Source organism: Platalea leucorodia (assembly GCF_965183815.1).
Source record: "Platalea leucorodia genome assembly, chromosome: W".
Classification (NCBI taxonomy): Eukaryota; Metazoa; Chordata; class Aves; order Pelecaniformes; family Threskiornithidae; genus Platalea; species Platalea leucorodia.
In genome coordinates, this window is record NC_138859.1 from 46,934 (window position 1) to 62,917 (window position 15,984).

A 15,984-nucleotide genomic window follows, 5' to 3' on the forward strand; every position below is an offset into this window, starting at 1 on the left:
ACCCGCCCCAACCGCAGCATTGCGCTGAGCCCACCCAGCATTATTGCCCCCCTCCCTATTTCAAGGCAGCGGTTGGATCCGGGACACAGGAGGGCCGGGCTGAGCTCAGCACGGCCGCCACTCACGGGGAAGACGTCGGGATCATCATTGCACATCTGCAAGAATCGTTCTGGGCGGGCGGAGGAGTGCTCGGGACCCTGCGGGGACCAAGCAGGGACGAGAGTGAGGGGTGGGGGCAAGGCTGGTGCAAGAAGCTGATGCCGGGCACAGCCATGCCAGGAGCAGTGCTACCTGCCACCGCTGCCCTTGGCTCTGCTTCTGGTGCACCCCTGGGTGCCCGCGAGCTGGGGGGGTCCTTACCATGCCCTCCATGCCGTGGGGAAGCAGCAGGACGATGCCGTTCTGCCGGACCCACTTGGCCTGCCCAGGACAGATGAACTGGTCGATTATGCACTGAGCGGTGTTGTGGAAGTCCCCGAATTGGGCTTCCCAAAGCACCAGGGCATTGGGGCTTGCCATGGCGAAGCCCAGCTCGAATCCTGAGGGATGGGAGAGAAGTGAGAGGGTTATCCTCCCGGAGCAGCCTCACCCCGCCAGCTGGCGGACGCAGACCTCCTTGCTCACCGAGGACGCCGTACTCCGACAGAGAGCTGTTGCAGACGGTGTAAGGAGCCTGGTTGGGCCAGAGGTGGTTCATGGGGATACAGGTCCTCTTGTCCACGTTCTGATCGTGCAGGACGTGGTGGCGATGGCTGGAAGAAGAGAAAGTGTTACTCCATCGTCACCCTTCAGATCCCTTCTGGAAAGGCTGGAATCGCCTTTACGGCCACCAAAAGCACAGCTTTACCTGAATGTCCCCCTCTCAACGTCCTGGCCGCTCAGGCGGATGTGGATGCCCTCTTTGAGCAGAGAGCCGAATGCCATGTACTCTGCCAGGGCCCAGTCCACTGTCCGATTCTTCACCATCTCCCCACGGGTTTTCAGAATACGGCTCAAACCTGCCGGGACAGAAGCCGGTTCGTAGCTGGGGCGGGAGGGAGCTCCAGCAACACCACGCTTGTCCCACAACCTGCCCACAGACTGACAGACTGCAGATGCCCAGGGGCAGAGGAACGAATCCACCTCTGCTGGAGGCATGAACCAGGGATGAGGAATGAGGACTGCAGGGAAGGATCAGCTCCAAAGAAGAGCTACTCCTCAGTTCACTTCCCTTAACCACAGCTCCCTCATGAACTAATTCTCGTAGACCCACAGAACGGTTTGAGTTGGAAGGGACCTTCAAAGGTCACCTAGTCCAACCCCCTGCCGTGGGCAGGGACACCTTCCACTGGATCAGGTTGCTCAAAGCCCCGTCCAACCTGGCCTTGAACGCTTCCAGGGATGGGGCATCCACAGCTTCTCTGGGCAACCTGGCCCAGTGTCTCACCACCCTCCTTATGTGCAATCTAACCCTACCCTCTTTCAGTTTAAAATCCTCACCCCTTGTCCTGTCTCTACGGGCCCTGGTAAAAAGTCTCTCTCTGTCTTTCTCATAAGCCCCCTTTATATACCGAAAAGCCACTGTAAGGTCCCCCTGGAGCCTTCTCTTCTCCAGGCTGAACACCCCCAGCTCTCTCAGCCTTTCTTCTCAGCAGAGCTGTTCCAGCCCTGGACCTCCTCTGGACCTGCTCCAACAGGTCCATGTCTTTCCTGTGCTGGGGACCCCAGAGCTGGACGCAGCGCTCCAGGGGGGTCTCAGGAGAGCTGAGTAGAGGGGGAGAATCCCCTTCCTCGCCCTGCTGGCCACATATATCAAAGCACTGTAACAGGTCCCTTCCCTTCCAGGCCACCTTCCAGCCCTATCCCACATCTTCTCTGGAACAAACGCCCTGTCTGGCATAGCTTCCGCAAGCTCCTACCTCCATGGATAGTGAAATCCTCCACCGGCACCGAGCTGGCCACTTGACCAATATGCGTCAAGTCCTCTTCATTCAGACCAGTGGAAGGGCAGGTCATGCTCCGGGGTTGGCCATCCAGAGTGAAGAAACCTGCAAGAGGAGGAGCAGTCAGCTGCGTTGTGGGAGCCGTGCCCAGCTCCGTGTGAAGAGCTCAGGTCACAGACACCCTCAAGCAAGGGCAGGGATGCAAGGAGCAGGGAGCACCACCTCACCTCCCCAGCAGGGTGGTTTACTAGAAAATAGCTGCCATGGCTCCAGAGAAGCCAGGCTCTTTGCTAAGGACCTCCAAAATGTTGCTAGTGACTTACCAGGCCAGGGTGAGTCCAGCCAGTGCTTGATGTGCAAGATCTTTTCATCCTTGGATCTCGCATGGGCCTCCTCGCAGATCTTATCGTACTTGGCAATTTCCTCCTGAAAGGCAGAACCAGGAGGGGGAAAAGCATTAGCGAGGGGTCTCCAAACAAGGGTGCAGAGCCTGGGGGCCTCAGCGCAAGCTTGCAAGGGTGCTGGAGGGCACAGCAGGTCCCCGCAGCAGGGGAGCCCCAGGGCTGCGCAGCTCAGCCTTAGAGAGCAGAGCTGCTGCTGGAGGCCCCCGTCCCCCAAGAGACAGCTCTGCTGCCATCCGAACTGACAACTCCCGTTCAACCCTAAAGATGCTGCAAAGTGGTGCAGGGGCAAGGAGGAGCTGGCAGAGCTGCTGCCATGCTTGCTGCCAGGGTGGCAGAACCGGGGCAGGAGCCCTGCCCCAGATACCCCCAGGCCACAGCGAGCGCGAGTGCTGCAGAGCCCAGCTCTCCCGTGGGTCCCAGCCATGCCGCAGCGGTCCAGCGCCGTGCGGTCTGGGCTGTGCTGATCACAGGGCAATCCTTGAACTGGATGTTCCTGTGCTGTTCAGAGCTGGCACAGTCCAAGGACGAGCCTTGGCTCCTAACCCTGTCGCTGCCAGGTCTGCAGAACTTGCCCAGCCCTAGCACAGCTCTGCCACCTTTAGGTGACAAGCACAAGCAGAAACAGGCCCCGGCACATCGTTCACATCCAAGTCTGAACCAAACAAGTAGTTTTCCCCAGAGATGCCGCTCGCAGTTTTCCTCCCAGGCCCCAAGGGACAGTACCTCATACTCCGGCTGATTTACTACCCCCTGGGAAATCAGCAGCTCTGCGTATTTCTGCAGCACTGGCTTCTGTTTCCGGATCTGCTTGTACATCAGGGGTTGTGTGAACATGGGTTCGTCCATCTCGTTGTGACCGTTGCGCCTGTAACAAACCTGCCAAGAAGGGAAAGAGCCTTTGAAAGCAGCTGCTTGCAACCCACGGCTCCGAAAGCAGTCGGAGGTACCTGGGTCTCTGTGCTAGGAAAGGTCTGAAACCGCCCAGGAGGGACCCAAGTGTTTCCTCCCCAATGCGGGAGGCGAGGGCAGGCTCCATACAGAGACAGCGTTGCCTCTCCAAATGCTATTACAGCCTCGTTCCGTTGCTTTACACCACCTCCTCCCTCCCCTCACGTCAAAAGGGCTAGACAAGCCCTGAAGAGAAACCTCAGCTTTCAGAAAATACACCCCGAGAAGTATCGGCGAGCACTTGCAGCAGAGCCACAGCTTTAGGATAAAGCCTTGTGCCACGTTTCTTACCAAATCCACCACCACATCCTTATGGAAGGTGCTTCGCCACTCCGCTGCCACGTTGCACACGTAGACAACAGCCTCCGGGTCGTCTGCGTTGACGTGGAAAATGGGCGCGTTCACTACGCGGGCAACATCGGTCGGGTATGGGGAGGAGCGGGCCATCCGGGGGTCTGTTGTGAAGCCGATCTGTAGCGGGTGAGAGGGAACAGGACCAGCACAGTGGTAAGGATTTGTAAAGCGGCACATGCAGCTTCGAGGGCAGCTTGGCTGCTGCGGCTGAGCTGGGGGTTCCCCCACGGCTGCACCATTCAGCTGTAGCACAACTCGCCCGTCTCCTGCGCCCCAGGCACCACAGCCTGTCCCGGTCCCTGCGCCTGGGCCGTCATCCCGCTGCACTCGCAGGGATGGGCCGGTCCCAGTGAAATGTCTCTGGTTTACGCGGGGGCAGAATGGAGCAGCCCCGCGTGAAATCCCATGCCGAGCATCAGGTTGCACCACCTCTGCGCCAGGCTGGACTCCAAAGCTGCTACTGTTGAGCAGCTGGGTATAAAGTACCCGCTGCTGACCCCAGGATTACAGCTCGTGCCAGGAACATTGGCTAGGAAATGGCTACTGCCAGCTGCCAGCTACCATCCAGACCCGAGCCTGCAGAGGCTGGTCTGCGAGGGACCCCCGTGGATGCAGGGGATTTGCTCCTCACCTGGTTGTTCACCACGACGTGGACAGTGCCGTGGGTGGTGTAGGAGGGCAGGTCGCTCAAGTGGAATGTCTCATACACGATGCCCTGCCCAGCGAAAGCGGCGTCTCCGTGCAGGAGGATGGACATCACCTGGGAGACGTGAAGCCACAGCGGTCAGCAGGGGCTCTGCGGGGACGGCGCGCAGGGGCAGCCACCAGGAAAGGGCCCCGAGTCTCATCCCCGTGAGCCTTTGGCGTCCCAGAAAGGACACAGAGCAGCTCATCAACGCATCCAATGCTTTCTCAGGGGATTGGAGTGGAGCTGGCCACGGCTGGCGCAACCGCCGGGGAGAAGGCTGTGGCCAGCAGTTCTCCCCCCGAGCAAGGGCGGCACGCTCGGGGTGCCTCGATCGGGCAGTGGGATGGCACCCGGTGCACAGTGGCTGAGAGGCAAGTCCCATTCCCAAACACACATGTCCCAAAGCAGAGCCTTTTCCTAACTGGGGGAAGACGAGAAAAATGCCCCTTTCCCCCATGCTGTCACCCCAGAAGACCTTTGGGCAGGAGCCGGGCCAGGAGCTCACTCTGGCTTTGGTGACGTTATTTTGCTATCAAACCCGGGGGCTGGCTGAGGATGCCGCCTGTCAGACGAGGACAGAGTTTGTCTATTTATATCCAGCCCTTGGGGAGTAGGAGGAAGGGAAGCACTTTTGATCTCACCCTTCCACTTCTTGCTGTTGGAGACAGGTCTGCGATGAATCAGACCGCAACTAAACCCCCTGCCGCAGCCTGTTCCCCGCCTGCTCTCCCACCCGGGTGCCGAGAGCTGCCTCCTGCTGCCAGCTCCAGCTTTCCCAGCCCCAGGAATGGTTATCCCTGGTCACACTGAGATCCTTCAGCTTGAGGCTCCTCCTGCCGAGCCCCCCGAGCTGTGATGCTTGGGTTGGCTTTCAGGAGCACCCCTCATTTCCCTGCTTTCCAACCACGGGTTTGGGCATCTGCTGGTCCCCGCAGCCCAGCTGAGCCAGTCGTTCAGAGACAGAGGAAGTGGCAATGGGAGCCTGGGGTGGGCGAGCCCCTGCCAAAGTTATCCCCAAAGACGGCAGGGAAGGATGGGGGAGCAAAGTCAGGGCGATAGCAGGGTGATGGCAGGGGAAGGGGCACAGCAAACAAAAACCAGCTGGGTTTGCCCTCAGTAAGTTTTTACTGGGTTACCCTCAGTCAGTTTGCAGAGGACACCAAGTTGGGTGGGAGTGTTGATCTGCTGGAGGGTAGGAAGGCTCTGCAGAGTGATCTGGACAGGTTGGATCAATGGGCCCAGGTTCAACAAGGCTCAGGGCTGGTTCCTGCACTTGGGGCACAACCACCCCAGGCACCGCTGCAGGCGTGGGGAGGAGCGGCTGGGAGCTGCCCGGCGGGAAAGGGCCTGGGGGTGCTGGTCGACAGCCGCTGGACACGAGCCAGCAGTGTGCCCAGGTGGCCAAGAGGGCCAGTGGCATCCTGGCTTGTGTCAGGAACGGTGTGGCCAGCAGGAGCAGGGCAGGGATCGTCCCCCTGTGCTGGGCACTGGTGAGGCCGCCCCTTGAATCCTGTGTTCAGTGTTGGGGCCCTCACCCCATGAAGGCCATGGAGGGGCTGGAGCGTGGCCAGAGCAGGGCAGCGAGGCTGGGGCAGGGGCTGGAGCACAAGGCTGGGGAGGAGTGGCTGGGGGAGCTGGAATAGGATGAGAGGGAACGGCCTCAAGCTGCGCCAGGACAGGTTTAGGTTGGATATTAGGAAAAACTTCTTCACCGAAAGGGCTGTCAGGCCCTGGCACAGGCTGCCCGGGGCAGGGGCTGAGTCCCCATCCCTGGAGGTATTTAAAAGACAGGGAGATGTGGTGCTTGGGGACATGGTTTAGTGGTGGACTTGGCAGTGCTGGGTTAACGGTTGGACTTGATGATCTTATGGGTCTTTTCCAATCTAAACGATTTTATGATTCTATTCTACGATTCTAGGAAACCCTGTCCAGCCCAGGCCATGTCACTGCAGGCATCTCAGCACCACTCACCTTCTTCCCTTCCGTGTCCCCGCAGTAAAACTGCTCTGCTTTAGTCTTGCCTTGAACAACGGGATCTGCTGCTTCCAGGTGAGAAGGATTTGCCACCAAGGAAAGGGTGATGTTCCTGTCGGTGACGCGGTTAATCCGCCGGTGGTACATTCCCAGGTGGTACTTAACGTCACCGGAGCCCTGACGGAGGGGAGAGGAGAGGAGAGTCACCCCCAGGAATGTAAGCGGCTTTTGGGGCATGGAAGGAGACATGAGGCAGGGCGGTGCTGACCCCAGGGGCTGGAAAAAGGGGGCATTTTCTGGAGGCGCTGGCAGAAAGCAGCCGTCACTCACTTAGGAGCTGAGCTGGCATTCAGCAAAGAAAAAGCAGCCTGTTCCAGGTGCCAAACTGCCAACAAACCTCAGACACACATCGAGCCCATCTAGGTAAGGTTGTAGGTGCAGGGGAAGAAGCAAGTGGGGTGAGTTTGGGAAAGACACTGGAAAGCAGCTGAGATAACGCTCACCCAAGCTCTGCTCACACTGCCACAGCACAGCCATCCCTGGCACCGTTCCCTGCAGGTCCCCGTTGGGGCACCTCGACACCCCAGGCTGCCACTTTCTCACCTCGAAACCCCATCTGAAGGGCACGGCAGGATAAAGCCAGCCCAGCCCAGCTTTCCGAAAGCCAAATCATCCCGGCTTATGATGCTGCAAGCTTTGAAGCACGACTGCATCACAGCGACAGAGCCTGCGGCACAAGCGATTCGAGCCTCGGGGCTTTTGGAGCTGCTTTAGGGCCCCATATGGGGCCCAGGGGCTGCTGCAAGGGTCCAAGCCAACCTCTGCTCCTCGCTGCCTTCCCCTCACCTCGCCGTTCACCCCAAGGCTGCTTTACGCCCATGGAGAGCCGCTGACCACCCAGCCTGCGCTGGAGACACCGACAGCGGCCAGGGCACACGTCACCCCCAGGACAGGCAAGGACAGACCGGCACTGGCACCGACACAAAGGCTTCAGTCACACGAGTGTGCGTGCAATGTGGAAATCCTCGTGATGCTGACACCACCGAGTGACACCACGAGTGGTGGCACAATCCAACTCACAGTGTATGGCCAGAGCCTTTGGGGACCACATGGGAACAGGTGACAGCAACCTGCTATGGCAGAGGAGACTCACCTCATCAGCAGCCTCCAGCTTGGAGTCGAACTGGCAGAAGATCTGTTCCAGCTCTTTCCTGATCACGTTGGCGAGAACATTCAGGCGTCCCCTGCAAAAGCAAGACCATTGTTGGCAACCAGCAGCGCCAGCCTGGCATTGAGTGCCAACGGTGACCTGCCACCCCCGCCGTCATGCAGAGGCAACACAACAACCCCACACCTCCGGCGACGGCTGTAGGGTCAACTGGGGAGGCGGCTCTGCGGTTTCACCCGAGACGGAGGCTGCAGACCCCTCAGCACAGGGATGGACTGGCTGCCACCACATCCCGACAGCTGCCCCAGAGCGGGCAGGCCGAGTCCTGCTCTGGGATTTGAGCTCTGCCGCTCGAGCCACCACCCCTCTCCAGATGAATTTACAAACGAGCTGAAGCTGAAGACACTGCAATGAGCAGAAAGCAGCCAAGGCCGGAGCTCTCCGGTTAAGGTTCACCACCAGCCAAGACCAGTTAGGTGACAGCAGAAACCAGTGTGCCCTCCAGTACAGAACACTGGCAGCATCCCCCTCCTCCGCACCCCAAGCAAGGCCGTGGAAAGAGGCAGGGTTACCTGTGGGGCATCCCCATGATAACGTAATCCACTCCCTTCTCACTCGACTTATCAATAATCGTCTTTAAGGCTGGGATCAGCACTTCGCAGCCCTCCAGACCGAAACGCTTCTCCGAAGACCATTTCCGATGGAGGAACTCCTCAAACCTGGAAGGCAAAGGGAGAGAGGGATCGGTGCCAGGGCTACAGCTGAGGGCAGAAACCAGAGACAGGATGGGGAGCGCGCCGAGGGAGCCACAGCACCCAGTGATGCTTAAGGAAGCATCACGCAGCAGCCCGACAGCCTTCCCTGTCACCCTGGTCTCCTCCTGCAGAGCCCGGCTGGCTGCTCCCCCACGCCAACACCGTGCTGCACTTAAACCTTATTTTTAGACCTTTCCTTTCAGGATCATCCATGTTTTCGGGCTCTTTGCCAGCACCTGAGCCTGCCAGCCTGGCAGCTCACTGGCGTCACCCTGCTGATTAAACCAACCACGACAGATATGATGTCAAGATGTGACTCAGGCGGTGACTGCGTCACTCCGGCTGAGAGCAAACCACCCCGGGCAGCAAGGGAAGATAAGGAGAAGGTGAAGACCCCCCCCAGGGTACCTGGTAGAGCGGACCAGCCTGGCCAGCAGCGTGCGTTTCTCTTCATTGGTGAACTGCATGATGCCTGGGGTCTCAAACTTCTGCCGGATCCACTGGCACTGCTCCAGGTCGTTGATAAACATGAACTCCACGCCGATGTGCTGGCAGTACGCCATCTGCCCCGACAGGAGAAGAAGGGCCGTGAGACAACGGTCAGGGCTTTAACACCTCCTCACCCCCAGCCAAAGACAGCCATGTGCGGCATCGTATCGGCCCACGGGGCCAGGGACTCTTTCGTTCCCCACTTTAACCTTTCAGCAGGACAAAGAGCCCTCCTGCACCAGCGGAGACACAAACCCTCCTGCCTGGCAGCCGCGCCGCCCAACACCGGCAAGCGCTGCCTGCGACGCCAGCCTGGGGGGACCCGTGAGCAGTGCCCGGCAGCCAGCACCACGCCAGCCCCATTTTGGGAGCCTGGTTTGAGCTGTCTTCCCGGGAAAGGGGACGCTGCAGGGGACGTCCTGGGATGCTGCGGGGCAGCACGGACCCTGCACACGACCCAACATCAAAATGTTTAATTCCCTTTCCCCAAGGGGCCCAGGATCAGACCCTTGAGTCCTTTACATCCACCTCAGAGGTGAGATTTTCCCTCTCACTGACATCAGCTGTGACCAGGTACACAACCCCACTTCGTATGGCAGGGAGAAAATCAGCAAAACAACCTCCCCCAAAAATAAGGAGCCCGTTCTTGCAGCTTATCCAAGATGTTGACGCAGCTTTGCTTCTCCCAAGGTCAACCTGTCTCAGCAGAGACCATCTGAGCAAGCCTGCAGCTCGCCTGGGAACCGTCTGCGCTCTCAGACCGGGCAGGGCCAGGTATGAAATTTGGCAGCAAAGGGGAACCGGCTGCAAGAGCTGGAAGCCCCAGGCTGGAGCTGCTCCTGTACCGGGACCCTCCAAGGGGCCACCACGCAGGGCAGCAGCGCTGCTGCAGCACACAGAGCTGGGTACCGCCTGCCTCCAGCCTGCTCCTGTGCTCTCCCAGCACCGTTTGCTGCTTTAAACTGGAAAATGTAGCTGGAGAGGTTTCCAAAAATGCAGTATTTAGTTGCCAGGGGTCTGCTCCACCCTGGGCAGACCAAATGTGTTGCCCCAAAGCAGCGTGAAGCTGGAGGCGATCAGAGATGACCAGGTAACACTGCTGCTATGAGTGGGGCAAGCGCCGAGGAGCAGCTCCCAACCTGAAAAGCTTAAAATCTGCAGGTTGGCCCAGGCTGCGGGCAGCAGCAGGGCCCAGGACCTCCAAAAAGCAACTGCTCTGCCCCTGCCCCGGGCTGCAAACAGGTCTCAGACAGCCCTCCCTGCCCTCCTCACCTCCAGCCGCCGGATGATTTCCCGGAGCGGAAGAGCCGATTCATTTCCACCGATGAAAGTGGTAGTGGGCAAGTGGAAGACCTTGTCGAGGTCAGATTCATCCAGCCCGTAAAAGCCTGCAGGATTTTTCATGGGTGGGACAAGCAAAAGCAAGAGAGAGAAGGAAGGAAGGGGAACAGGGGGACACCGGCACGCAGGGACCAGGTGCGTTTGGGAGAGGTGGGGAAGGGACAAAAAAAAGCAGCATAAAACCAAAAATAAGCATGAAGGAGGTTTATATGGATAAAAAACAAGCCGTAATTAAACAAAAAGACATTAAGCACAGAACAACATGGTTATTACAAAAGGTAACGCAGGAAACGAAACACAAAGCAATATATATGTATGTAAATCGGTAATTAAAATCCAGTGTGAAAGTCAGGAAGTTTGTAGCCCCAAGAACGCAAAAAATACACCACAAATTGTAACAGAGGGGAGAGAAAAGAAACAGAGGGATTGAGGAGTCACCGAGCACAACGGAGGTGTCGCCACACGGCGGGAATTAAAAATGAAGAGTCAAGGCGGAAAAGGAAACGGTTAAAACAGACAAACCCCAAAGAGGGAGAGAAAGAGAAGCAAGAGAGAGAAAATGGCATCAGGGCTCTGCGACGGACTCTCCTGAATAGCTCAGCCCGGGAGCGGGGCAGCCAGCCAGCCCCTCGGGGGTTTTGCTGCCCAGATACCCCCTCACCCAATTAACAGCCTTTTAATTAGGGCTTTAGCCTAGCTCTGCCCAGCAAACCCCCTCCTTTTTGGTGCTGGCACCTCGTGGTTCGTAGGCGGCTCCTACTTACGGCACGCGGGGCTGCGGGGAGCTGGGTGCGCCGGGAGACGGTGCCGAGCAGGGCTCGGGGCCGAACGTCGGGTTTTAGAGCCGCAGATGAGCCCCGCCGCCGCCTGCTGCTGTTACAGCCCCTGCCAGGGCCCGCAGCAGCTCCGCGGGACCCCAAACCCATCGGAGGTGCCTCCGCGCCCACTGAAGCTCACGGCTGTCTTTGGGGAAACTGAGGCACAATGAACTCGCTGAACCGATGCAGCAAGGCAGAAGCAGAGGCGGGAAGGGGACTGGGGAGTCCCAAGGCCCTTTCGGAGCAGGAGCTTGGCTGGAAGGGGGGCAGAGGAGGGGAGCTGCCCGCTCCCAACAGGGCCAGGTTTCAGGGTGTTTTCTAACCCAGGGCAGGAGCCGCAGAGGAGGCAGAGTTACCCCCGCTCCTCCCACCTCCCTCCAAGACAGCCCGACACCTCAGCTGGGGTTTCTTTGGGAGGGTACGGGGGATGCCACCCCCAAGGGCAGCGTAACCCACCTTTCTCCAGGCAAAGTGAGGCAAAAATTGGCCCCTCCAGAGCTGGCCCTCCTTGAACTTAATCTTAAAAGAGTCTATCCCTCGCTCTCTGGTCAGGAATGGAGGATGAGCTGGAGACGGGGCTGGGCTCATCCCTGTGCCGCCTCGAGGACACGGCACTTGCTGGAGGCAGGGCACACCCACAGCAAGCCTGGCGCCGAGGTTTTCCATCCATCCCCTCCTCTGCCCACATCACCTCCTGGACACTGCTAGTCCCAGGGGAAGGAACTAAGCCAGATCCACCAGAGCCGTGCCTGGGAGCACTTAACCCTGGCAGGAGCTGAGGCTCTGGCCCCGCGTCTCCAGGACTTCTCTGTGGTTCCTATCCAAACAGAAGTCCTGGAGAGAGGCGGCATTAGTACGGAGCATCCCAGATAAGCTGCTGGTTGGAGGTTCCAGGGAAGCCTCAGTAATTTGCTGTCGCTCCCAGCCCCGCGGCACAGGGCTTTGGCTCACTCTGCCATGCCAATTTGAAGACTCGGGCAGACTTTGAAGGGTATCAGATTTTACAAGGAGTTTTCAGGGCGCTAAGCATCTCTGCTTCTGCTTTGCTGCAACCTGCCAGCTTTTTTGACAGTGCTGAGTATTTATAGGCAGCAATACCATCAGACGGGGGGAAGGCTAGGGATGAGCTGCCAAATTTTCACTGGGACAAAACCAGGGCAGTCAGGAGAAGAAAGCTTGGATTTTTAGGAGACTCAAACCAATCAAGGAGATTGAGGCCTCGTAAAATTAACGTTCACAACAAAACATGTACTCTAGCAAGCTAGGCATGCAAACACACAGTATGGAAAAGGCCAGCGAGGCTCTAAATTGGGGATCTCTACAGGTGAAGCATCACTAACAAAGCACCTACATTGAGACTTTCAGTGGGACAAATGAAAAATAAACATGTTACAGAACTCAAGAGTGGTGTGAGACGGGAGGGGACCGCTTTACCGGCTTGGTTCATGCCCAGAATAACCTATTCAAAGAGAGTCCTGCACTCCAGAGGGTTAAAGGCTCATTAGTTGCATACCTCCTACTGTTAACACTCTCAGCCGCTCCTTGAACACTGCGAGATCTGGGGTGGGCAGGGAAAGGGGTGCAGAAAGGGAGAAGATAGAGAGACGCAGTCAAAGTTAGTAAAAAAAAAAAAACCTGGAACCGTGAAAACTAGTCATGGAAAGCACAAGTCAAAAAAATACAGTATTTAAAATACAGTCAAAAACCATCAGAGGCAAAAGGGTTGGGATGGAGGATGACTATGCACTAGGCAGAAGAGAAATCCCGGTGGAAAGTCTGGCGAGAGGAGGGAGGAGCAGGGAGGGGAACGGGGGGGCATCAGACACTGGGGAGCAGTTGAGCTGCATGGTTTGAGGCGGCCTCTCGCGTGCACACCCCGGGCGGGGAAGGGAGACCGCCCGGGCACGGCGCCTTCACCCGCTGCGACCAAAGGCATCCTCCCGTCAAGCTGCATCAAGGGGAGCGTTATCCTCTGCAGAGCAGGGAGCTGCCTCCCACCCACATCTGCTCCCAGAGGGATTTGCTCTGCTTGTTGCTACCAGGAGGATTTCAAGGTCACCCCCAAGGAGGCACCGCTGCTGCCTACGCACAGGCAGGGGGGTGATCGGGGTGCTAACGAGGCCGTTAACGAGGAAGACCAACGGTGAGGCAGGCACGCACAACGCCATCGTTTCTTGAGCATGCTCGGCGCAGGCGGGAGCATCGGGACGCCGTCCCGGGTGCAGGCAGGGCTGCCGGGCGCCGGCAGCCTGTGCCACCGGAGCCGCGCTCCCCAGCTAGGTTAGGTGACCCGAGTGCCTCAGTCTCACCTGGGCTACAAGAAAGGCTTTGGAAACACTTCTCTTTTTGGTCAGCGGGGGAAAAGCTTACGTTTAGGTGAGAAGTTTGGTTAGCAAGGTCTCAAACTGGGGAAAGGGGAGGTGGCAGCACTCCCAGCCCATCCCCCCACAGGGGCTCGCCTGGCTCCCACGGAGAGACAGACAGACAGACAGCTGGACACTCAGACACACACCGCCGTCCACGCACCCCTGGATTTCAGTGTGCTAAGGCGTTATTTCCTTGGACAGGTCACATCAAGTTCCTGCAGTCATCTTGCCCTTGTTTTACACCACTTACCATGCCAGATCAGCTCCAGCAGAAGACCAGGATGAAATTATTTTGGTTTTTAAAAAGAAAAGACAAAAGAAAGAGGAATTTGGTGGCTCCAGCCCCACCACTCATCACAGCGAGGACCCCCAGGCGGGCTTTCTCCCCCTTGCGTTTTCTCCAAAGCTCACACTGCTTAATCCAAAGAGAGCTTCCAAACCAGACACAAACCAGTTGCTAAACAAAAGGCAATTGAGAAGAAAGATCAATTTCCAAGATTAACCATGCAACTCCTTTGAATTACAGCACTGCCCGGCCATGGTTTAAGCTGTTGGCAGCAGAGCTTGCACCACAAAAGCTGACCTTTAAGGATTTCACTGCTCAGAAAGAGGAAACAAGATTGTTTCCAAGTTTCAAAACCACTCCTGTTATTAACTGCTCTGTCAAGTGTTAAGAAACACTCTTTCAAAGCAAAAAAAAGCCAGCAGGATCTGCTTAGAAATTGGCTTTCTGTGCCACAAGCAGGCGACACCCGATCTTAGGCTCGGCCGGAGCTCTGCCCACGCTCCGCACCAGCGCTGCTCTCCTCCCCTCTTGCTGATCGCTGTTTGCAAGTTGTCCTTGCCAAGTTGTATTTTAAGATCGACCAGATGAGGTTTTCCAGGATGAGGATACCAGGGGAAACTCTATTCAGTATAAATAATACTTACAGCAAGATAATAAAGCCTCCTTTGATTAGAGACTGCCATTTGAGTCTGGGGTCCTACCGTGGGACACAACCTCAGCATGAGCTGGTGGCTGATACCAGCATAGCTTGTTCCCAGGACTCGTTATTTCCTACAAATTCATGGATTCCTGGTAATTAAATCAACACCAGGAACCACAATGGCAGATATTTTAGTATGAAAGCCCAAAGAAACAGAAATTAAAACTTCACGCCTGGCTCAGACATGGAGATCGTGGGCTGAGATTCTCTTCCAGCCGATGCCTACAGACCAGCTATGCCTGAACATTTTCCACTGCAGCGAGCCGGGCTGGGTCACGCTGCTGGGCTCGTGACCACTCACCCTGGGGGAGCAGGAAAAATGGAGCTTATACGGCTTTACCCAGATTCTGTTCCAGCTGTGATGATGCTGTCAGCTCAGCTCTGCAGCTGGGGCTCCAAGGGAGGACCTCTTCTCGGACCGCTTAGGGCTCTTGGGCTCTTCTGCCTCCGAAGCAAGGGCGCTGCTGGAGCACACCTTGCTTCAGAGGAACCACGCAGCCAAAGCAGAAGAAAAACCCCCTGAACTGACCTTCCCCATTGAAGCAGCTCCTTAAGTTCAATGTCCAAGCGGAAACCAGTAAGGAGCAGCATCCCTCAAGAGTCCGTACTGGGACCAAAGGACCTAAACGGTTTAATATCTTCATCGATGGCACGGATAGAGGGATCGAGTGCACCCTCAGCCAGGCTGCAGGGGACACCAAGCGGAGTGGTGCAGTTGATATGCCGGAGGGAAAGGATGGCATCCAGAGACCTGGACAGGCTGGAGGGGAGGGCCTGCGTGAAGTTCTAGGGTCTAGAGAACAAGTCTTATGAGGAGCGGCTGGGGGAGCTGGGGGTGCTCAGCCTGGAGAAGAGGAGGCTGAGGGGAGCCCTCATCGTGCTCTGCAACGGCCTGAAAGGAGGCTGGAGCCGGGGGGGTCGGTCTCTTCTCCCCAGGAACAAGCGATGGGACGAGAGGGAACGGCCTCAAGCTGCGCCAGGGCAGGTTTGGGTTGGATGTTAGGAAAAACTTCTTCACCGAAAGGGCTGTCAGGCCCTGGCACAGGCTGCCCAGGGCAGGGGCTGAGTCCCCATCCCTAGAGGTATTTAAAAGACGGGTAGATGTGGTGCTTAGGGACATGGTTTAGTGGTGGCCTTGGCAGTGCTGGGTTAACGGTTGCACTTGATGATCTTAAGGGTCTTTTCCAACCTTAACGATTCTATGATTCTAAGTTCATTAAGTTCAAGAAGGTCAAGTGCAAGGGTCAGGGCAATCCCCAGTCCCATCACAGACTGGGGGGGAAGGATGGATGGAGAGCAGCCCTGCAGAGAAGGACTTGGGGATGCTGGCAGGTGACAAATTGGACAAGAGCCATTGATGTGTGCTCGCAGCCCAGAAAGCCAAGTGTCTCCTGGGCTGCATCCAAAGAAGCGAAGCCAGCAGGTCAAGGGAGGGGATTCTGCCCCTCTACTTGGGTCCCGTGAGACCCCCCTGGAGCACTGCGTCCAGCTCTGGGGTCCCCAGCGCGAGATGGCCATGGACCTGTTGGAGCAGGTCCAGAGGAGGCCACAAAAATGATCCCAGGGCTAGAACAGGTCTCCTGAGAAGAAAGGCTGAGAGAGCTGGGGGTGTTCAGCCTGGAGAAGAGAAGGCTCCAGGGGGACCTTACAGTGGCTTTTCGGTATATAAAGGGGGCTTATGAGAAAGACAGAGAGAGACTTTTTACCAGGGCCCATAGAGACAGGACAAGGGGTGAGGATTTTAAACTGAAAGAGGGTAGGGTTAGATTGC

At 57.3% G+C, this 15,984-nt stretch overlaps 1 protein-coding gene across 6 annotated transcripts in view; it reads right to left on the reverse strand.

Annotated features, from left to right (window-relative positions):
- Positions 1-15,984, reverse strand: part of LOC309601871 (2-oxoglutarate dehydrogenase complex component E1) — a 35,865-nt gene that overhangs the window by 2,480 nt on the left and 17,401 nt on the right. For 3 of the 6 annotated variants that reach the window (XM_082335096.1, XM_082335098.1, XM_082335097.1), the window contains 15 exons: positions 12,375-12,419; positions 9,975-10,090; positions 8,622-8,776; positions 8,031-8,177; positions 7,444-7,534; positions 6,288-6,467; positions 4,260-4,388; positions 3,566-3,745; positions 3,050-3,202; positions 2,246-2,348; positions 1,899-2,027; positions 848-998; positions 625-752; positions 361-539; positions 126-197 (listed from right to left, as the gene is read on the reverse strand). In XM_082335096.1, coding sequence (XP_082191222.1) covers positions 126-197; positions 361-539; positions 625-752; positions 848-998; positions 1,899-2,027; positions 2,246-2,348; positions 3,050-3,202; positions 3,566-3,745; positions 4,260-4,388; positions 6,288-6,467; positions 7,444-7,534; positions 8,031-8,177; positions 8,622-8,776; positions 9,975-10,090; positions 12,375-12,419 — 1,958 coding nt within the window. The remainder of the gene's footprint in view (positions 1-125; positions 198-360; positions 540-624; positions 753-847; positions 999-1,898; positions 2,028-2,245; positions 2,349-3,049; positions 3,203-3,565; positions 3,746-4,259; positions 4,389-6,287; positions 6,468-7,443; positions 7,535-8,030; positions 8,178-8,621; positions 8,777-9,974; positions 10,091-12,374; positions 12,420-15,984) is intronic. The other 3 variants (XM_082335099.1, XM_082335100.1, XM_082335101.1) reach the window with 1 other exon arrangement.